The sequence below is a fragment of the Pseudorca crassidens genome, chromosome 7 (genome assembly GCF_039906515.1).
Source record: "Pseudorca crassidens isolate mPseCra1 chromosome 7, mPseCra1.hap1, whole genome shotgun sequence".
NCBI classification, from domain to species: Eukaryota; Metazoa; Chordata; class Mammalia; order Artiodactyla; family Delphinidae; genus Pseudorca; species Pseudorca crassidens.
In genome coordinates, this window is record NC_090302.1 from 95,910,831 (window position 1) to 95,935,322 (window position 24,492).

Genomic DNA, 24,492 nt, shown 5'->3' on the forward strand with positions numbered 1-24,492 from the left:
TGTAGCCAATGCTTCACAATGAGCTTTGACTATCAAAATGATATTTCTCAGCATTCTAAGAGAAGTATAGGTAAGCTATAAAACCCAAAAGCAATGTTCGAACCCACAAGAAAGAAAACGTAACATCGATTCCCAACCTGCAGTCATGCCTAGGGTATGGAATGGTATCTGAAAGCATATATGTATAGAAAACTTCGTCTACAGCCATGATAACTATGATACAAATTTTTCTGTATCTAGATTATCATTGTGGTTAGTAAAAGAAAATTCATTTAAATACATTACTGTAACCAAAGTGGCATTCTGACATTACACATCTTCTCAATCAACATAGGACCACTACAATGTGTAAGTGCATGAAATTTTAAGAACTTAAAAAGGAGACCTCATACCCCGAAAGATTAAAAATCACTGGTATTCATGACCCAGCAATCCCACTATTGTGCATATACCCAGAGAAAATCACAATTCAAAAAGACACACGCACCCCAATGTTCACTGCAGCACTATTAACAATAGCCAGGTCATGGAAGCAACCTAAATGCCCATCAACAGACGAATGGATAAAGAAGATGTGGTATATATATACAATGGAATATTACTCAGCCATAAAAAGGAACGAAATTGGGTCATCTGTAGAGACGTGGATGGATCTAGAGACTCTCATACAGAGTGAAGTAACTCAGAAAGAGAGAAACAAATATCGTATATTAACGCATATATATGGAACCTAGAAAAATGGTACAGATGAACCAGTTTGCAGGGCAGAAATTGAGACACAGATGTAGAGAACAAACGTATGGACACCAAGGGGAGAAAGCGGTGGGGGCAGGGGGCGGGTGACGAATTGGGTGATTGGGATTGACATGTATATACTGATGTGTATAAAATTGATGACTAATAAGAACCTGCTGTATAAAAAAAAAGAAACTGACGTCTGTGTTGATAAAAGAAAACAAATGTCAAAAGAAAAAAATTAGAATTTTTATACTACTATTTTTATAGGCTATAATAAGTTTAAATATTTGTTTTAAGTATGTAAAGAGATTCTGTGTATCTAAACATACAATACACTTAATGTGTACATATTAATAAATATTAATATTAAATATAATATTAATAAAATATTAATAAAGACAGACATACTAAACTGCCTGTTTCAAATATACGTAAGAAAACCTTTCAGAGAAATTTGAAAGAATGGTTTTATTTATATACTCTAAGTTACTAAAATGATTTGCCCCAATTTTTCTATAATTCACACTTTTTTTTGGACAAAATACGGCAAAAAATCTTATGTTAAAACATAGGAAAAAATTATCCTGATCATGCAAAAGCACACAGAACAAAGAAAATAGATTTGATAAGCCCTTGGAAAAAAGTATTCAATGCTAATTTGTTAATCTGATAAAGCATTTGGTATATTACCTAGTATGTCCCCAAAAAGGCAACCTATAAAAGATAGTTGTAACCTGTGCTAAAGCATTAAAGCCTTTTCCAAAGAACATCGGTAATGTGGAGACACAAAACCAATGGGCAGCAAAGGAATAGGTAAAACAAGAAGAATTCTACCAGTCATTATAGTGTTATAATTACAAAACCCATTACCAACAGAAAGACAGTAATGCTAGTTATAATCAACTCTTTCTTTCTTAAGCGTTATTCTGCCACTATCACTATCACTCCTCAAACATTCACATAATTGGGCCTTCCTTAAAAGCCCCCAAACTGCTCATCGTCTTCCCAATAAGCCCCTCACCAGCCCTCAGAGGACCTGAGTACAGTGACCTCAGAGCCATTGGTCACGAAGTTAGACTCAGTCACCCAGTCACCTGATCCTAAGGTCACAGATACAAGAATTCTAATTCTCTCAGTGTAAGTTTTTCATACTGTTTAAGAAAAAATGTTTAAATATATGTAAAGCCCTTATAAAAACTATTAACAGCTATAATTTATTGACTACTGCACTGTGTTTTATGTACATTGTCACATCAAGCCTCCAACAATCCTACCAGGAGGATAGTGTTACTCGAGTTGGACAGATGTAAAAGCAGAAGACTGTACTGCAAATTGTCATCACCCAGGCAGTTGAGCATAATAATCCTACTCTCTTTGACTGCCAAACAAGTTAAAACTAATCCTTTTACGTATGGTACATTATATCAAAAGCTAAAATATAACTCATTTACACTGAATGTTCCTAAATACCATAAAATTTTGCAATATTTTAAGGTGGAAGCTATGGAGTTCGAAGCTTGGAAAATCTGAGGACCTTTAACAATGAAACTGAAGAACATCAGCCTCAACTAAGACACCTCGAAAAACATTCTGTCTAGAAATGCTCCTCCAAGTCCCAGCATTGCTCTGGGTATACTCTAAATGCTCAAAAAATACTTGTTGAATGAATAAAATACTGTATGTTGTTCCCTCAAATGTCTGATTATCTCAAATGGATTATCCCATTTATATTTTTACTGAAAAAAATTTTTTTACGCCTCAGTCAACGTCTGCCTTCATTTACTTATTAGTAAATTATAATGATCCGGTATATTGTCAGCATTTTTTAATCTTTTATCATTTAATCATCTACATTTTTCACTAAATTGAAACAGATTCATTCAATCTCATGACTTAGAAATATTTACAAATATGGAAAATGCAAGACAACTTAATCTTTGGCTTTTGGTAACACAGTACAAGCAGAAGAAACATTTCGCCGCTGTAGATACCAATTTAAAAGTACAATTCGTGGACACATACTTCAGTGCGCACTACTACAAACACGAAAGCATATGTCTATATTTAACATTCCATACTGGGGTAGCTACTGCTAGTCAATTAAAGCATTTTTTAATACAGAGCACACTTGTGAGTAGGAGATGTGATTTTTCCTGCACAGCTCATCTTTCATAAATATTATTCATGTACTACAAACATATATTTTAATGGCTCAAATTATTTTTCAACTTCCAAAACAACTTTTTCCACACGCAGCAAAGGTTTCTTTCTAATACTGACAAAGCATTTTTTTTTCTTGTAAAACAGTAAAAAAAAAACCAAAAAGGAATTGTTGGTAATGGAATTCAAACCACAGAACACTTTATAATGGAAAATAGGCTACTACTAAGGAAAAATTAGACTCGTTTTAAAATTTTAATCTATTTACATACCAGCACAGAATATCCCTGGGACTTCACTTCTGACTATTATGGTCCGTACTTTCTTATCAGATTTTAAAGCATCCACAGCTTTTGAAAGCTAAACAGAAACAGGAGGGTAAGAAGGAAAAGGGGGGAAAATCATTTTCAGATTGATATCAACACTGTATCTTAATATTAGAAGCAAATAGTTTAATCTTTACACTCACCATTTTTATAAGATTTGTACTCAATGAATTTTTGGCGTAAGCTCTGTTTATTCCAAGCACCACAATTCCTGGTTAAGGGGGAAAAAAAAGTCATTTGAGTTAGTGACGTATTCAGGATACAGACTCCCGTATACACAGCTAGTTGACTTGGGACTTAGGAATCTACTACCACCTTGAGGTTCACTTCAAGAGCTTTACCCTAATTTTCATGTTTACCTTCCTTTTCAAGCATAATTTTGAAGAAGTGGTATATATATTTATAAAATCAATCTGATGCCTAATATTCACCACTTTTCTACAGCCTTTTAAAGAAGAACTTTATAACAGCATGTTCCCTTCAACTCCTCTCTCCTTAAACACCACCAAGGTAATCTGCCACATTTTACTAAATTTTACATCATTAAATCAGACTAGCTAGTTGAAGGCCACGCTTACTGGTGAAAATTCTAAGTTACAGAATACTGTTTAAAATATGGTTTTTTATCTTCAATATATACAGAAGTACACAATAGCTAACAACTCCTTCTCACAGGCAAGCATTGTGGGATCAGCTTTTTTGCTAGTACACCAGGTGTTAATACTCTTTTTGTCCTACTACATAGCTTTCAGTATTTTCATCCTAGGTTTCTCTCCTGGCTCTGTCCCATGTACTTAACCTGAAGCCACCTCCACTTAGAACTCCAAAAAGCAATTCAACCTGAATCTACAGGAAGTTCATTCTTTCTCCTACAAAGCCAAGCTCTCCCTCCTAACTTCCCTAATCTTATCAGAGAGCATCATCTAAATCCAGCCTCCCATTCCAATTGCTGTAGTCGGATCAATTTTCTAAAACCAATTCCATGCGCAGAATTCACCCCGTTTAAAATCCTTTATTTCTTATTTCCAAAATACCCGAGTTCAAAGACCTTAATTTGATGTTCGAAGTCCTCTAAAATCTGTACCCGACCTTCTTGTTCCCCAAGGAAACTCAAATTTTCCTTGTATAACAAAAATGCCTTCCACCAGGTGGGGCGAGGTGGGGGAGGGGCGGGGGTTGAGGGAAAGGGGTAATCCTTATTTGTAATTGGGTTAAACGAAAGACAACAAAATGTGCGCATGCCTTCTCTATGCAAGAAACTGCTCAAACCCATTTTTCAACGAACTTAGGCTCATAGCAGAATAAATATACAAGAATTCCCAGTGATCTCAGCAAGGAGAAAATCATGAAGGAGAACTGGTTTCTAGGGCAGGCTCTGCATTAAACAGCTGAATGACCTTGGGTAGGTCCCAATACTAATGACAACAGCTACCACTAACTGAGTCCTTTATTATGTGTTGAACACTGTTCCCAGCGCTTTACATTTATTGACTTACGTAATCCCCAAAGCAACCTAAGAGGTAGGTACTGTTTTTATCCTTGTGGAACAGATAAAATAATTGGGACTTGAGGAGGTTAAATAACTACCTTCAGCTAGTAAATAGCAATCTAACTCCACACCTGAAGGAAAAATGAGACTTGCTACACTGTTCATGCTTTAGTTTCCTCAGAAGAAAACCAAGTGGTTAAGACTAGATATTAATTCATTCAACTGTACTGAGTACACATTATGGCGCTCAGCCCTCAAGGAACTATAGTCTAAAAAGGAAAGACAAACATCAATTAAAAAAATCATAGAAATATACAATTCAAAATGCTTTACATGCTCTGAACGGTGCTACAGTAATTTGTAACCAGAACTGATATGGTCTGGGGGCAAACAGGGATAGTCAGGGAAAGCTTATCCAAGACAGTGCTATCTGAGTTGAGATTGGGAAGATGAGTATTGGGGGAGAGGGGGGTGCTGGATTACAGACAGGAACAACATAGGAGAAATCATAAAATAGTCATGCCAGAAGGAGGAGAAGAGTACCCAATGAGAGGAGAGGTCAGCACCAGCCAGACAGTGTCATTACAGGCCCTGTTAAAAAATAAGGAGTAACCATTGAGAGAGTTTTAAGTATTGTATAAACACACATATACAACCAGTGGGGAGGATTCGTTTCTATATTTGGAGACCATGCCAAAGTGTACAGGGCTAGACACTTCCAGGCACAAGCTGCAGTCCAGTCAACAGATAATAGGTTTGGCTGAGGTTAGCTGAGTTAAAAGTAGAAGGAAGTGAAAGGACTCAAGAGCTATTCAAGAGGTAAATGTAAAATGAGTTAATGATTGACTGGATTGAGGACTGAATGCATTGCAAGGAGGTATTAAGGAGTGTCTAATAAAGTTTTGGCTTCAGCAATTGGATGAAAAGAAGATGACATTCAATGAGACAGAGAACCATAAAAAACACCAAGGTGAGGGTGCCGGGGGATAAGGTTCATGAGTTCAGTTTTGAATTAAAGTGAATCTGAAGTGCCTTTGAGACACCCAAGCTGGTTATCAACTCTAAGGGTACAGGCTAAGAATGCAGACTCTGAGGTCGGACTGCTGGAACTGAAACCCCAGTCTGCCACTAGCTATGTGACACTGGACAGTCACTTAACCTCTCTGACCCTCGGTTTCTTACCCTGTTAAGTGAAGATACTAATAGGTCCAAACTCCGTGGGACGGTTGTGAGGATCATATGGCAAGACATATGTAAAGCTTTCAATATAAGCATTTAATTATTATTGTCCCTTCTGCAAACACTTTGATGCAATAATTAAAGTGTTACCATAATGAATAGATGCTAGATAGGATACTGTTGACAATATTACTAAACTGTAAAGTGCCATCAAAATGCTTCTACCATAGTTGATTCCAGTGGTTTTGGTCCCATGTTTGAGGCCTGATGTTTTGAGCACTTCTACCTCAGACAGTTGGAAATCAGCTCTGTAATTTAAAACGAATCATCCTGTGCCTAACAACTGTCCCACCAAATGTATCAGTAAGCTATTGATACCCTAAAATGGAATAAAACCTTACTTTATTCTGCAGGGCCTATTGTTTTCATTTTGTAACTGCCCCACTTTATTTCACATTTAATAGCTTCTCAATAACTCAATTATCATGCATCCTCATCACATAACCTAGCCAGGAAAAGTTTGCTAGGTTATTAAGGTTATTAAATTCCTGTTTCAGACTTTTCCTGTCTTTTGACAAAATATCATAAAATTCTTGGTGAATCTTCAACAAGTTCATATCACAGCATCAACCCTGCCCTACAGAGCTCACAAAACTGAAAGATGAACAAAGTGACTCAGCTGGGACTTAAAATATATATATATATATGAATACATTTTACTCATACAAAATTGAAGTGATACACCCCAAGTGAAAGTCCTCCTTCCCTGGACCCATTCCATTCTCCTCCCCAGAGGTAGCCATAGTTATCTGCTGATATGTAACCTTCCACAAAATATATTTACATACAGAAATAGAGTTGTGACTATAGTTTTGCTTATTGTTGCTATTTTACATAAATGGGACCACAGAGTATTTTCTGTTGGCGCTGTTCTACGTAAATAGGTTCATACATATTTCCTTTATTTACTTAATTTGGCCTTAAAGATCTTTCTATATCAAGACATTCCTTTTAATTCATAATATTATCTGAAATGAATTTCCATTATTTAGTTTCCTTTTCATTAGCATTTTCCTAAAATACTGCAATGCTGCAATCAACATTCTTGAAGATTTCTTTTCTGTACAATAAATATCTCTCTGACAGGTATCAATAAGTGGAATTTCTAGGTCCAACAGAATGTGTATTCTTAAATTTTAACAGATAACTCTCAAAAATACAGATACTGTCCAGCCAAATCACTAGTACCTATTTATTCACAGTAGCACATCTTAATAGAGCTCCAATTATGTGTATTACCTGCACAAGGACACTTCCTTGCCCACATATTTTAATATTCATATTATCACTAATTCTCAAAAAATATATAAAATCAATCTGAAATTAAGATCACTTCTAATATATTTTAAAACTACCTCTACATTGTACTAAGACACAACTGTACCACCAAATTAGTCTTACATTATACACGTTAACTTATTTATAAAGAAATAAAGAAGTTAGGACACTGGAACTCAGCTCCTTCAGGCCATTTAGAACTTTCTGTGGCAATTCTGTGTACCACTTTGTATGGAACCACCAGACTTTGTTAGACAAGATGCATGAGATACACTAGCATAGGATCTATTACACTGGAATACACAAAATTCATAACTTTACACAAAGGTACATACACTCTTTTCGAGTACAAGGTTTTTGACCTAAAATTAGAGGAATTTTAATATATTCTGTTTTACATGGTACCCATCAAACAGAGAAAAAAAAAGTTATGTTAAGTCTAATTACATTCACTTCATTTTCAAGTATATTACTGGTAAGAGAGAACTTCCGTTTGACTTGGTGTCAATGAGAACTGAATCTTACAATTTACTCTGTCACCACCCTCTCCCACATCCCAGTAGAGAATTATTTTGACCCAAAATAAATAAATAAATAAGGCATGGCTCATTTGTGAGAATACCACTTCCGCTCAGTAGAAAATTTACCTTCGCATATTATCCTTTTTTCAATTAAAGCTATTGTCTCAGTCTCTTATCATATACAAATAAGTTTGGTCTGTTATTACTAACCCAATACTAGGTTTTATTCTAATATCCCCTTATACCACCTGTTTTTTATTTTCCGCTACTTACTTTGTAGAATGGCTTCTAGTCGTCTTACTTCTCTTAAATCCTAACTTATTTATATTTTAATGATCACAGCAGAAAAATCATATATTGAAATAAGTTATTTTGCCATAAATTACCTTCCTTTTGTTTTATTAAAGATTTTTTTAATTATGTGTGTGAGCTGCTTACATTATCTATACATTTCATCTCAGGTCACTAAGGGGACCTCATTAAACATGTCATTGTGAATCACTGGTCTACCACCCAACACTGAATATTATAAATCTCTGACAATATATGGGAAAATAACATCATTATGTATCAAGTTTCACCTAATCTTATGAACCAAAGTTGAGTTAACTAAGTTTAATAATCATTTGTCATTTGTTTTCTGAATTAACTGTTCTCATTGTTTGCCTATCTTATCAGAGTTGTCTTTTGCATTTCAATTAATAAATTTTTAGATTACAGACATTAATTCATTATTTATAAAACAAACCTTTTCCCTATCATTCACTTTTAAAGTTCAACTTGTTTATGGTAATTTTTGGCACCATAGTTTTAACTTTTTATATAGTAATATTATTGCCTTTGCAACTTTCGGGCTTAGTATCTTCCTTAAAAAGGGTTTACAATGAAAACACACATCCACACAAATGCACCAAAATGATCACAGCAGCATTACCCAAAATATTCAAAACGTGGATACAACCCAAATATCCCTCAGCTGATGAATGGATAAACAAAATGTAGTATATCCACGCAGTGTATATTTGGCCTAAAAAAAACAACGAAGTATCAATACACGTACAACACGGATGAACCCTGAAAACATGCTGAGTGAAAGAAGCCAGTCACAAGGGAGCACATACCTTATAATTCCATTTATATGAAATGCTGAGAGGAGACAAATCAGAAGGGACAAAGAAGGTCAACTGGTGGTTGCCTAGGACTAGTAGAGATGGAGGGATTGAGCAGTGACAGCTAAAAAGTGTGAAGTTTCTTTTTGGGGCAATGAAAATGTTCAATAATTGATTGCGGTGATAGATGCACAACTCTGTAAAAATACTAAAAGCCATTAAACTACATTTTAATAGGAGAATTTTAAGGTATATGAATTATATGTCAATAAAGCTATTTTTTTAAATTTTTTAAAAAACATGGCAACATTCTCTTAGACCTAGAAATAGAGCGAAATTACCAGAGAACCATGGAATGAGGATGAGGGCAAAAGAGAAGGTACACATTTGTGGTGGAGTGTGAAAGGGAGCCAAACCCTTATCCTCCATTGCAAAAAGTCAATAGATAGGTAATACCTAAATTTGAAAATTCCAGTAGAAACACATGTATGTTATTTCAAATGAAATAACATATGAAATAACATATACCCCAAAGAATCAGCCAAAGGGTTTTAAATAACTGCTTCTGGAGTATAGGAAATGGGGTGGAGGAAGGCACTGCTAGTTCTCAAAACAAACCATGTTAAATATTGCTCACAATACTAACTGTATAGATAATTAAGAAAAAGTAAAACTAAACCAATTAAAACAAAATAAAGGATCTCTCTACCCTAATGTTTTGAAACAATTCTCTAATACTTTCTCCTAACATTGATTACTTTCATTTCTGCTGTTCTCAACTCCGCAGGTATCTTATTTTCTCTGAAATGCATAAACATTTTTGGCTAGCACCATTTATAAAATAGTACCCTATTTTCTTTCTGATTTCAAAAATCAAACAACTGTATACTAAATAACTATAAAAATCACTCTCTGGACTCTGTTTTACTGTCAATTTCCTGGGCCACTCCTATTCTAATGTTCTTCCTACTTTAATTATTATAACAATATTGTATGTTTTGTTATCTAATGTACAGTAAGCACCACGTCTACCAGCTATTATTTTTCAAAATGTCTTAAATATTCTTAAACACAACTCTTTTCAATGAAATTTAAAATACACTGTTAGGATATTTGTTGTTTAATATTTAGGAAACTGACATATTTAAAGTATTAACTCTTTCCCTTTATAACATGGTACAATGCTGCAAATTTTCAGGTCTTGGTTTTTTCCTCAATAAAGACTTAAGAGACTTCATCTTGCACATCTTCAAAGGCTATCTGTTGCCCCTTGTGAATGCTTTTATTTCTATATCATTTATATTTTCTAATCACATATTGAGAGTACGTGGTAAGTTTAGTGTTATTTTATATGAACTTTTTCTGGCAAATTTATTAAATATTAATAGACTTAATAAGTGGTTCTCTTCAATTTTCTAAGACAACAATCAATCATTATCTGGAAATATTGGCAGTTACATGTTCTGCTCCAATGTTAATTTCTCATTTCCTTCTCTTGCTGTTTTACTTTAGCTAGGACTTCAAGTCCAACATAATATTAGCAAAAATAATAAGTTCCCTTTTTTTATCAATGCCTTTAATGAAAATGTTTCTAAGTATTTCACCATTTAGTATAATGTTTGCTATGCATTTCTAATAGCTTTTTTCCAAGTTGGGGAAATTTATTTCTACACTCAAACTTGCATTTTAAAAAGATCACTCAGGCCACAGTGCAGAAAACAGATTAGAATAAAGCAAGAATATACTAGAATATACTAGACCAATTTCCCTTATGAATACAAATGTAAAAATCCTCAACAAAATACTAGCAAGCCAAATCTAGCAGCCATGACCAAGAGGGACTTATCCCAGGAATGCAAGGGTGGTTCAGCACAAAAATCAATCAAAGTTACACACCACACGAACAGAATAAAAGAAAACATTTGAAAGCTACATGATCATCTCAACTGATGCAGAAGAAACACTGGACAAAATCCAACATGCTTTAAATGATTTTTTTTTAATGATAATTTAAAAACCTCAACAAACTAGTAACAGAAGGAAACTTCCTCAACCTAATAAAGGGCATTTATAGAAAACCCACAACTAACATCATACTTAATGTTAAAAGACTGAAAGTCTTCTCCTTAGGATAAATAACTAGATAATGATGTCTGTTTTCACCACTTCTATTCAGTGTTGTACTGGAAATTCTAGCCAGGGTAATTAGGCATAAAAAAAGAAATAAAAGGCATCCAAATAGGAAAAAAAAAAGAAGTAAAACAATTTCCATTCACAAATAACATGATCTTATACACAGAAAATCCCAATGAATCCACCAAAAACTATTAGAGCTAATAAATGAACTCAATAAAGTTGCATGATACAACATCAATATATAAAAATCAGTTAAATTTCTATACACTATGAATAAACACTCCAAAAATGAGATTAGGAAAACAATTCAATTTGTAATAACATCAAAAAAATACAATACTTAGGAATAAACTGAAGAAAGTTCAAGACTGTACACTGAAAACTATAAAACACCACTGAAAGAAATTTAAAAAGACCTAAGTAAATAAAAATTTATGATCAATTGGTTTTTGACAAGAATACCAAGACCATTCAATGGTGCAAGACTTTTCAACATATAGTGGTGGGACAACTAGATACTCACCCACAAAGGAATGGAGTTGGACCCTTTCCTCACACAACATACAAAAATTATCTCAAAATGGATCTAAGAGCTAAAACTGTAACACTCTTAGAAGGAAGCAAAGGTATAAATCTTCATGATCCTGGATTAGGCAACAGTGTCCTAAATATGACAACAAAAGCACAAGCAACAAAAGAAAAAACAGATAAACCAGACTTCATCAAAATTACTAAGGAAGTAAAAAAAACAAGCCACAGAAAATATCTGCAAATCATACATCTGATATGGGGTTTATATTTAGATTATATACAGAATTCTTACTATTTACAACAAAAAGACAACCCAACTGAAAAACAGGCGAAGGAGTTGAATAGATATTTCTCCAAAGAAGATATATAAATGAAATGAGGCTCAACATAATATGTTATTAGAGAAATGCAAATCAAACCACAATGAGCTATCACTTCATATCCAATAAGATGGCTGTAATTTAAAAGAGGAAACAAATAAGCATTGACAACGATGTGGAGACTTAGGAACTCTCAACCATACTCTCATATTCTCATACAGTTTGGTGGTTCCTCCAAACACTAAACATAAAATTACCACATGACCCAATGATTCTACTCCTAGATACCCATCCAAAAGAATGAAAACCTATGTTCAAACAAATAATCGTACACAAGTATTTAGCAGCATTACTCATAATATCTAAAAAGTAAAAATACAACATGTCCTATATCCAGTCAATGGAATATTATTCAGCCATAAAAAGGAATGAAGTGCTGATGCATGCTATAACACAGACGAACTCTGAAAACATTAGGCTGAAAGAACCCAGACACAAAAAGCCACATATCGTATGATTCTACTTCTGTGAAATACCTAGTATAGGCAAACCTGTAAAGACAGAAAGGAAATTAGTGGTTTCTGGAAACTGGGGGGAGGGGGAATATGGAGAAACTGACTAAAGAGCATGGACTTGTTTTGAAAGTAATAAAAGTGTTCTGGAACTAAGACAGTGATGATGGCTGTACAACATGGTGAATAACCCAAAAACTACTGAATGTACACTTTGAAAAATTAAAATGGTAAACTTTGTATTATGTGAATTTCACCTACAGTTACAAAAAAGAAAAACAAAAGTATACTGGAGGATACCAAACAAGAGGCTACTGCAGAGATCCAGATGAGAGATGACAGCACACAGGCTTCAGGCTGTGGAGTGGAGATGGAAAGCAGACTGCTTCTAGAGATATACTGAAAGCAGTACCAACGTAACTATTACCAATAATATTCTAAACCCTGTTTATATTCAATCTATAGATACAGCAATGGACAACTGTAAGAGAACAAAATGTAACTATCATAAACTTTGATGATATAAAGTTACAAATGACAGAAATTGTATGGTTAGAAGATAAGGATATAGAACAGCAAACATTTTCTGAACTTACACCAAAAAAGTCCAGATACTGTCTATAAAAATAATTATAAAGGTAACACAAACCAGAAAGTGAATAAAATTATGATTCACAGCAAAGACTCAAAATATAAGTTTAAGGTCTTTACTTTTGATGAAACAGTTTGAAAGTGAAGAGATGACATCCTTCCATAGTGTTTTTGTTTGTTTGTTTGTTTATTTTACCATGAGCATATATTGTTACTTTAGAATTTTGTAGACCTCAATAATTTAACTATTTTTACTAACAAGTCACTTGTAATACACAAAGAACTGAAAAGCACTGACAGAATACTTTTGATAAACCATATATAATTCAGTCTCCTTAAAATACTACAGAAGTAATAAGAACCTACAATAAAAACATAATGAACCCAGAACTCCTTCACATGAACAAAAGGAGATATGCAATTTTTATAATACCCAAATTTTAGAAACAATGTGGAAAATCATTAACAGATGATGACTGTAAACCTAGAAAACCCAAAACAATCAAATGAAAAACTACTGCAACAAAAGAGCATTATTTAAAAGACATGAAATTAAATATCCAGATAAAATAGCCTTCATATAGAAGGAAGGAAGGAGAGAGAGGGAGGGAGGGAGGAGGCGGGGGGAGGGAGGAAGAAAGGCAAACACACAGAAGATATACTGAAAGAAATCATCTCATTTTTATGAACAACCAGACAGGAGGCAGGATGACCTGGGGTACACTTAACATAAATGTGCAAACCCTACTGGTGGGCACTTCTAAAACTCCCCTTAAAAAAAAACAAAATAGAATTGCAAAAATGGAAACACATTCTGTGTTTTTAGGTAGAAAAGAAAGCAGTATCATAAATATTTCCCTAATTTTAAATCCAACACAATGTCAATAAAAATACCAACAAGCCTTTTTCTGAAACTATACATGGATATTCCAAAACTCATGTGGAAAAATAACCAGGCAGGAAGAGCCAAGAAAAAAAAAGAAAGAAACAGCAAAGGTGAAGGAGGGAATACCTAGCCCTACCATACACTGAAACACAACACAGCTTTAATCATAAAATAATGTAGAAGTGCAACATCTACAGAGACCATAAAACAGAACAGAAAGACCAAATTTAGCTCGTGATAAAAATGGCCCTTCAAATCAGTGGGGTAAAGATGAATAAGTGGTGTTGGGACAACTGGATACCCATTTGGAAAAAGATAAAGGGTCTGTATCTCACACTGCCATGATAATTCCTTTATTTTTACATTGGTGGTTTCAAAAGTGGTTATTTTCTATCATTCCTACCATTCTTCTATAAAAACATCTTCTTCCCTACCCCACCATCTTGAATAATCACCATGGCTTCACGGATTCTTTACTCAAGGTGCTATAATCCATTATCACCGTATTTTTTAATGTTCAAAGCCCTTGTAAGCTTATATCCTGACATGTTCCTTTTAGTATTTAACATGTTTCTATGTCCTTCTGACATGTTCCTTTTAGTATTTGAACATTTCCTTGCTTTTTGACTCACAAAGATATTCCAGGCTCACCTTTCACTTTCCCTGCTCCAGACCTGAAATCAGACATTTCTCCAAAGAGCTCTGGCTTCTTTCAGTGGGGGAACGGTCTTTAGAAACCAAAATCTGGACATTAGATATGTTCACTGCTACTGTGGTATCATTCCTTTTAGACTGTTTCAATGGTCAGAATAGGAAATAAATATAAACATGTTTGTATACAATATACTTATGGTTTTTGTAAGTTTGTCCTGATAACTCTAATTCAAATCCAAGGTAACAGGTTTCTTCCTCACCTTCCCCCATCCCATATTTGTACTTTCTCTCTCCTACCACAGTGAAAAGTCTGTTTCCCAAGAACAACATTTTTTTCATTTACTCTATCCTATAATAAAAAGAAAACATATTCAGAATTATTAAGACCAACTACTGCTAACAACAGACTACTAAGTAAATTTCAAGATTCTTTTTGACTCAAAACTAATTGATGTCAATGATAACAACTTATTCAAAACAATAATGCCAACCATGTATGGGGTGACTGTAACTTACAGAAAAGGGTAATAAATGACAGTAATGTTATAAGGAATGGGAGGAAAGAAATAGGAATATGCATTTATACCATTACCACCATGAAACAGTATAGTGTTATTAAAAAGCAGGCGTGGATTAGTTGTAAATATATATTGCAAACAACAGGGTAACTGATAACAGTTACAAATACGTAATAATCCAACTATTTAAATAATCACTTTAAGTATGAATGGTCTAAAATACATTAAAAGACAGATACTGTCAGAGTGGATTAAAAACAAGACCCAGGGCTTCCCTGGTGGCGCAGTGCTTGAGAGTCTGCCTGCCGATGCAGGGGACGCGGGTTCGTGCCCTGGTCCCCCCGGTCCGGGAGGATCCCACAGGCCGCGTAGCGGCTAGGCCCATGAGCCATGGCCCCTGATCCTGTGCGTCCAGAGCCTTTGCTCCGCAACAGCAGAGGCCACAACAGTGAGAGGCCCGCGTACCACAAAAAAAAAAAAAAAAACAAGACCCAACTATATGTTGTGTACAAAAAATCCACTTTAAACATAAAGACACAGACTGATTAAAAATGAAGAGATGAAGAAAGATAAACCATGCTAACACTAATAAAACCTGGAGTAGCTACATTAATTTCAGAGACAACAGATCTCAGAACAAAGAACAGTCTCAGGGAGAAAAAGGGGCATTACATAATGCTGGAGGGGTCATTTCTGCAACATAATAACCCATGCATATCCACCTAACAATAGAGCATCAAATTGCATGATTTAAAAACTGATAGAATTACAAGGAGAAATAAACAAATCCCCTAGCATAGTTGCAAATTTCAACTCACCTCTATCACTTATAGATCCATCAGACAGAAAATCAATTAAGGGTATAGCTGAACTGAACACAAACCAAAAAATCAACTAAATCTAACTGAATACTAGATCTACTTGAATATAGAACACTGCATCCAACAATAGCAGACTACTCATTCTTCTCAAGGTCATACTGATATTCACCATGACAGACCACATTCTGGGCCAAAAACACACCTTAACAAATTTAAAATAGAAATCAGGGCTTCCCTGGTGGCGCAGTGGTTAAGAATCCGCCTGCCAACGCAGAGGACAAGGGTTCAAGCCCTGGGCTGGGAAGTTCCCACATGCCGCGGAGCAACGAAGCCCGTGCGCCACAACTACTGAGCCTGTGCTCTAGAGCCCGCGAGCCACAACTACGGACGCCCGTGTGCCTAGAGCCTGTGCTCCGCAACAAGAGAAGCCAACGCAATGAGAAGCCCATGCATCGCAATGAAGAGTAGCCCTTGCTCTCCGCAACCAGAGAAAGCACGCACGCAGCAAGGAAGACCCAACACCGCCAAAAGTAAATAAAATAAATAAATTAAAAAAAAAAAAAAAGAAATCATACTGAAGTATCCTCCTAGATGACAATGGAAATAAACCTAGAAATCAATAACAGAAAAACAGCTGGAAAACCTCAAAATACTTAGAGATTAAATAAGGTACTTAAGTAAAATATAAGTAAATGAAGAAATCTCAAGAGAAATTTAAAATACTTCTAACTATATGAAATTGAAAATACAACTTATCAAAATACATGTGATGCAGCAAAAGCAATGCTTGGGGAAAACTTACAGCACTGAATGCACATATTAAGAAACGTCTACAATTGGTAATCTAAGCTTCCACCTTAAGAAACTAGAAAACAAACAACAAATTAAATTAAAATAAGTGGGAAGAAAAGTAAAAATCAGCAGAAATCTATGAAATTGAAAGTAGAAAATCAGTAAAGAAAAATCAATCAAATCAAAAGTTAGTTCTTTATTAAAAATATCAGTAAATTGATAAGCCTCTAGCCAGGCTAGCCGTGAAAAAAAAGAGAGAAAACAAATTACTAATATCAGAAATGAAAGAGAGTATCAATTACTAACATCAGAAATTCATCACTACTGAATCCCACTGATACCACAAGCATAATAAAGAAATATTATGAACAACTATATGCCAACAAATTTGCTAACTTACATGAAATAAACCAATTCCTTGAAAGGCACAAGCTAACAGGACAAGAAATAGATAAGCTGAATAGGCTAAATCTATTGATATTAAAGAAACTGAATCAGTAATTAATAAGCTTCTAAATCAGAAAGCATCAGATGCAGATGGTTTCACCAGTGAATTCTACTAAAACATTCAAAGAAAAAAAATGATGCAATTTCTCTACAATCTCTTCCAGAAAACAGAAGCAGACGGGGCACTTCCTAGCTCATTTTATGAAGTCAGCATTACCCGTATACCAAAACCAGACAAAGACATCACAGGAACGGAAAACTAAAGGTCACTATTTCTCATAAACATAAATGCAAAAATCCTCAACAAAATGTTAGCAAATTAAATCCAGCAATGTATAAAAATAATTACACCCCAAAATCAAGTGGGATTTATTTCAGGTGTGAAAGACTGGTTCAATATTTGAAAATCAATTAATGTAATACATCATATCAATAGGCTCAACACGAAAAGGCATACAATCATCTCAATAGATGCAGAAAAAGAATCTGACAAAATTCAACCAGATAAAAACACTTGAACTATGAATAAACAGAGGCTTCTTCAACCTGATAAAGGACATCTACCAAAAAACCCATAGCTAACATCATACTTAATGGTGAAAGACTGAATGCCTTCCCCTCAGATCAGGAAAAAGACTAGGATGTCTGTTGATACTTTTAGTCTACACTGTAACAGAGGGTCCAAAGGGGGAGATTACAGAAGAGAAAGAAATAAAAGGCATCCAGATTGGAAAAGAATAAGTAAAATTTCTTCTGTGTGCAGATGACATGGATCCTGTATATAGAAAATATTAAGAAACCCACTAAAAACCTATGAGAAAAAATCATCAAGTTCAGGAAAGTTTCATGATACAAGATCAACATACAAAAACAATTGTATTACTGTACGCTAGCAATGAACAATCTGAAAACAAAACTAAGAAAACAATTCCATTTACAATAGTATCCAAAAAGAATGAACTAGCTAGAAATAAATTTAACAAAAATAGTGTAAGACTTATACAATGAAAACTACAAAATACTGCTGAATGAAAAGATATTCCATGTTCATGGAATGTTAAGTTTTACATTGTTAAAAAGGCAATATTCCCCAAATTGATCTACCTATTCAATGCAATTCCTATCAAAATACCAGTTGACTTGACTTCCTTGAATAAACTGAGAATTCTTTAGAGATTCTGGTATAAATTCTTCAGAAATGGTACTGACATAAAGATAGACATGTAGATAAATGGAATACAACTGAAAGTACAGAAACAAACTCTATGTTTACAGTCAATTAATTTTCAACAAGCGTGCCAACACAATTCTGTGGTGAACAATAAGTCTCATCAATAGCACTGGTACACTGGATATCCAAAGCAAAAGAATGAAGGTGACCTCTTACCTCACACCATACACAAAAACTAACTCACAATCGATCACAGACACAAACGTGAAGAGCTAAAACCATAAAACTGTTGGAAGGAAACAGTTATAAATCTTTGTGATCCTGGGTTAGGCAACAGTTTCTTAGATATGATCCAAAAGCTCAGCAACAAAAGAAACAAATAAATTGTACTACATCACAATTAAAAACCTAGGGTCTTCAAAATTAACAAGAATAAAAAGAACCCACAGGAGAAAATATATTCAAGTCATGTATCTGATTAGAGACTTGCATCCAGAATATATAAAGAACTCTTACAATTCAACAACAAAAAGACAAACAACCCAATTAAAAAGGATTTGAGAAGACATTTCTCTTAAGAAGAAATACACACGGCCAATAAGCACATGAAAAGATACTCAACATCCTTAAATATTAGGGAAGTCCAAATCAAAGCCACAATGAGATATCACTTCCCAACACACCCGATGGCTATAATCAAAAACCAAACAATTACTGTTCATGATGTGAAGAAATTAGAGCCCTTATACTTTGCTGGTGGGAATGTAAAATGCTGCAGCCACTTTGGAAAACTTTGGCAGTTCCTCAAAATGTTAATCATAGAAGTACAATTACCATATGATCCAGCAATTGCACTCCTAAGTGGAAATAAAAAAGGATGCCCATAAAAATTTATACATGAATGTTCTAAGCAGCATTGTTCACAAGATCCAGAAAGTGGAAATGATCCAAATGTACATCAATAATGAACAGACAAAAAAATCCAAACAATGGAATACTACTCAGTCATAAAAACAAATGAAGTACTGATACATGCCACAACATAACAGAATCTTAAAAACCAAATGCTAAGTGAAAGAAGCCATAAATAACCACATATGATTTCTTTATGTGAAATGTCCAAAGTAGAAAAATCTATTGAGACAGAAAGTAGATGATAAATGGGTCTTAGTCTGGGGGGAGAGGGAGTATTGAGAATGGGGAGACACTGCCAAAAAGAACAGGGTTTCTTTCTAGATTGATAAAAATGTTCTAAAATTGGATTGTGGTGATGGTTGCACAACTCTGTAAATATGCTAAAAATAATTGTACATTTTTAATTTTATATGTGAATTAATCTCAATAAAATTTTAAAATATATACATCTATCTAAATATATAGCTTTATTGAGATAGAATTCACATGCCATAAAATATATGGAATTAAAGAATGTATTCTTTAAAACATGAGAAAAATGTGAAAGGAATCAACCTGTTTTTTTTTAAAAAAAAAGGATGTAGTAGGAAGATGAGCTAGCTGACCTCTTCAACAGGCCACCTGAGACATGATACAGGCTTGGACAAGAGCAGTGTTGGTAAAGAAGAACATGGATAAAAATGGAAAGACTACAAAGGCACTTGGGAAGACCTGATGATAAGCCAGATGTGAATGATGAGGTAGGAGCGGGCATTAAGAATAACTTGAATTATTCATTTGCTTGTTTGCTCTACTTCTACCAGAAGTTGGTATAAGGTTCACAAAAATGGTCTTTAAAATGGGTCACAATTATGAGTAGAAGCCTGCAAGACTGGGAGAAGGTTGGTATGGAGAAGGGAGAGGTCATTCCAGAAGATGTGTGCAAAAGCACAGACACATAAGAGCAAGAAAAGGTAAAGCTTAGGTGCAGCAGAAGGGAGATGGATGGTCTGGAAAGGCCTGCAGCTGTGAGGGCTTGTAGGCATTAGAGACCACTAGAGGTTTTTAACTGAACAGAGATGTGATTCTTGCTTGGCCTTGAAAAAATAACCCCAGCACCAGTGCAAAGAACAAACTGGGAAGGAGAATGACTGGAGACCAGTTGACCTATAAAGGCAGCCACTGCAGGAAACCAGGAGAGACCTCTGTAAACCATGACCAGGACTGCTGCTCTAAAACCCTGAGGAGGCTGGACAACAATGCAAGAAATAACGACTAAAGAAAGTTGGTTGTCTAACTGTGCTTCCACAACAAATTACAAATATGGAACCCAAGCAACCTATGAGTACGGATGTATTCTGCATTTACCCACCTCCACCAGCCTAAAGAGGCCTACAGGGCAGAGAGCAGTCTGGGGCTCCTCTGACCCAGTAGAGTTGTCATATTCCCTGCAGGCTGCTAAGAGCACCAAATTTTGGACTCGCCTCTGATAAGCAAAGGCACCAGGGAGATTCCTTCACCTGCACCAGCCTTGAACTCATGTTTTTCTTTGCACTGCTTATTGCTGGTTTGACAGTAAAGCAAAGCAAAGTAAAGCATATATAATGTTAAACAAAACTGAGTTGTCACCTTTCCAATCCTGAAAGGAAGCAGGTCAATTTTCTTTAGAACCCGTACTCCCCAATAGCTGATTTTTACATTTCAAGTGACAAAACATTCTGAATTTATCAAATTGACTTATATTCTGATTTCTTCTCCTTGACCCATTTGAAACCTAACTGAAGGACTTTCCATACATTTTATAAAAAGTTACGTTCAATATGCATTCATTTAGGTCAAAAAAATACAGAATATGGTGCACATTACTAGCTGTACCTGCAATGCATTTGAATCTAATGTACTGCTGGTTCACCTAATGTAACTGAAATGCTGGCAAGACTAAGCTTACCCAAAAGATGGTAGCGTTCATGGCTCTAATCACTCCAGTGCCAATCTACTTTCCAGCTGAATTTCTCAAAATTCTGCCTGTCATGCCACTACAACCACACTTGCCTTATGCCATTTCCCCAAAACACCACACATGTTCCCATGCCATGCCTTTCACCATGCTCTTGTCTGTATGAAATAATAAACAAATAAAAGAAATAACTCATCATACTACAGAAGACCCCCTATGAGCTAGATCGATACTCAGAGAGCAATTTATATTACCCTCTCGTCTAATCTCCACAGTAGGCATACAAAGTTGGTATTATTTTTCCTATTTTTGCACGGAAGAAAATTGAAGCACAGAGAAGTTTGCCTAGGAACCCTCACTAATGTCACATTCCATTGCAAAGAATGCCTTGGATCCCTTTTCATCTGGCAAAACCCTAACTTAACCCTCAGAATCCCCTTCTGGAGTCTTCCAATCTCCCCAGATATAGCTATCATATGAACCTTGGGGGTACTACAGCCCTTTGCTGTCGCCAAGCCTTTAAAGTTAGCATAACCTTTTAATCACCACTATCTTCCTCGCTATACTGGGTGCTGCTTAAAGATAGCAATCATGACTTAACTCGTTTCGCACTTCTGCTTAACCGATTATAGGTGCTCAATAACTGCGTGTCAAAATTCAATGACTACTCTTCTGGCAAACTGCTATTTCCACCTTTCTTGATCCATTTAACTTCTCCCAACAAGGCAAGTGAAAGGAATTAAGCTTTAACAGCAATCCCACCGACTGGCACACATCCTCTATCACAACCCTTCCTCCCACTGCATTGTACTGCTAATGCATCTATCTCCATCCACCCAAGGAGGTAGCTCAAGGGCAAGATCAACATCATCCACAACTGTGTCCCCCAGAGCTCAGCAAGGGAATTGGAAGACCAAGAAAATGCTCAAAATTGTCTAACTGAACTGAAATAGTCCACAAAACTAACCTTCTAAGATAAAATGGGCAAGGGGAAAAATTGTTCCAGATGCACCGCTTTAAATTGAAGAAGACTCAGAATAATAAGGTGCATTGTCAAGGCAGCTTCCAAAACTCTCCGCCTGATAGCTGAGTTGACAGAAAGGAATCACAGAGCAAGAACAAAATCTGGAAGCAAATATCACACACCCGGTTTATTGACCTTGCCTCGTCTAGAGATGAGGACGTAAGCCGCATTTCTGTCTTCGGCGCCGAGTAGGGCCACTTTTACAGGTAAGCTGCTCCGAAGGACACCTTTAGGCAAGGAGAGCACTATACAGCTGCAACGCTTGGGAGGGGGAGGGGAAGGGCCCCCAAGCCTCTCGGCGGACACTGACGTCAGCCCGGACACTCGACCTTGCAACCCCTTCCTAGGACCGGCGGCCGCCCGCGTCGCGCCCCTCACCTCGGTTCTCCTCCTCCAGATACCGCACCCGCAGTTCGTCCTCCGTCTTCACCTCAGAGCTGTAGCCCCTCCGCCAGGCCGCCCCCCCGGCCGCGGGTGTCCAGCCCCGAGCCCAGGTCGCCGGGTCGGCCCGCGGGACCGTCCAGGAGCCGGACAGCCTCCACCCAGGGCCAAGCCGCGCACAGCAAGCGGCCACCAAGCGAGCGCGGCCGGCCTGCAAGATACCCAAGGCCCCGGGTGCCGTTGCCGCCGCCGCCGCCATGTTGACTGTTTACGGCGTGAGCCTGCGGCTGCTGCCCCGCCCCCGCCGCGCGCAGGCCAGCCCCCCGCACGCCGCAGGGCATGCCCAGGCCCCGCCCCCAGCTCGCCCCGCCCGGCCACGCCCCTAAAGCCTCCCTCTCGCGCCAGGCTCCGCCCCCGAACCCTCGCCCCGCCCAACACCGATGACAGAGCGTTCCAGGTTCCACTTTCTCAGGCCTCCCTTGCCTGACAGGAGGTGTAATGGCTTGTACAGCAAAGGAAGGGAGAAAGTAATTCTCCAAGGCTGTGGAATATTTTAGGGGGAACATATTCTATAAGAACTCCCCGGAGAGGGTCGCCTCCCTACACTCCCTGGGCCATGCCCTGGGGTCATAAGTTAGCGGCAAAGGTGAACTAAAATGTTTGGTCTCAGGTTTGGCTGACAGGGTAGCAGCTCTGCGTGGGACTCCGGTTTACTCATATATATAAGGGCCAAGGGTTATCGGTTAAACATGCCTATAAACATACATGAGGCTTACCATACAGAGTACAGGAAAGTAGTGAGAACAGCCAATAAAAACAAGGGTCCTCAGCCCACCAACTCAAGCAGGTGGCACGGCCCGTCCCGGAGTCTAATCCTAATCAGGAACCAGCATCTTAACAAAGAGGCTCAGCCAAACCTTATGCTGAGGTGGGATTTAGAGCACAGAGGTCCTTCCCTCAACCAGAAACGCAGAATATCAACTCAGAGTGTAGGTGGCCATCAAAGCACACTGTCCTACCTAGCTTTTATCAAATCTCAACGGAGAAAAGGCGTGTTTGGGAATATTGTTTGAAAAGCATGCTGCTATGAGAATATTCCCACTGCCACACAAATTTCTGCTGTTGTGCACTGATTACATTTTTGAGTATTAAGCAAAACTTCCTCCAATGTTAGACCCTCAGCTTTATCCAAAATGAAAAGAAAAAGGCAATTGGGTTCCATTTCTGTGTCTCCTGTGAGAACGTTGTTGAGGGCATCTTTTATTCTATCTTCTGTAAAGTGCCACTTGTGAAATCTCTTGAAGTTGAAGACAAGGAAAAACTTTGCTTCCTCTTGTATCTTTCCCCTTTTCTTATAATCATGTTCACTTTTTCTCCTAAGAAACTCAGAATTCTATTTACAGTTCAACTACTGCAATAATTGCAATATTTATTTACTGTTTAAATATTTAAATATTAATTTAATATTTTATTATTTAATCAATAGCTATTTAATTAAATATTTAATTATTGTTCCCTTGTATTAGTTGCTAATTGTTTTGATATCTTTATGTTGGCTCATCAATAGATTGTAAATTCAAATAAAGGAGTTACAGAACACTTGACACAGTACTGTTTGAAATAATATAACCTCAGAAAATACTTGTGATTGATTAGGACAACTGCAGAAGGCTAATCATAGATTGTTTATGTTATATTAGAAATCGGAGTAAGAAGGATGGCCAATGGTTTTGACGAGCACAGAGCCAGCTGAGAAAACACCACTTAGGGACACTTGCTTCTTCCCTAAGAGTTGTGACTCTGGTCTTTATTGAAAGGAGTCATGTGGATATGCCCATCTGTGAAGAAAATTGATTCTTGAAAGTTAGTGCAAATAACAAATATCACCATGACTGTGACAACCTGTCAGGGGTGACAACTAATAGAGAATTGCCAAATATCAGGTCGGACATGGCTTTGGATCGTCTCTCCGCAATTGCTTTGCTTTGAGACATCCA

General features: G+C 36.5%; 1 protein-coding gene across 10 annotated transcripts in view; it reads right to left on the reverse strand.

The window, feature by feature from the left end:
• Positions 1 to 22,801, reverse strand: part of AUH (AU RNA binding methylglutaconyl-CoA hydratase) — a 162,113-nt gene extending 139,312 nt beyond the window's left edge. For 3 of the 10 annotated variants that reach the window (XM_067745036.1, XM_067745034.1, XM_067745037.1), the window contains exons 1-3: positions 22,493 to 22,798; positions 3,368 to 3,435; positions 3,171 to 3,258 (exon numbers count right to left, since the gene is read on the reverse strand). In XM_067745036.1, coding sequence (XP_067601137.1) covers positions 3,171 to 3,258; positions 3,368 to 3,435; positions 22,493 to 22,754 — 418 coding nt within the window. In that variant the 5' untranslated portion in view covers positions 22,755 to 22,798. Of the gene's footprint in view, positions 1 to 3,170; positions 3,259 to 3,367; positions 3,436 to 17,021; positions 17,169 to 22,236; positions 22,464 to 22,492 lie in introns of those variants that run through there. The other 7 variants (XM_067745035.1, XM_067745038.1, XM_067745032.1 and 4 more) reach the window with 6 other exon arrangements.
• Positions 22,802 to 24,492: the final 1,691 nt, after the last annotated feature.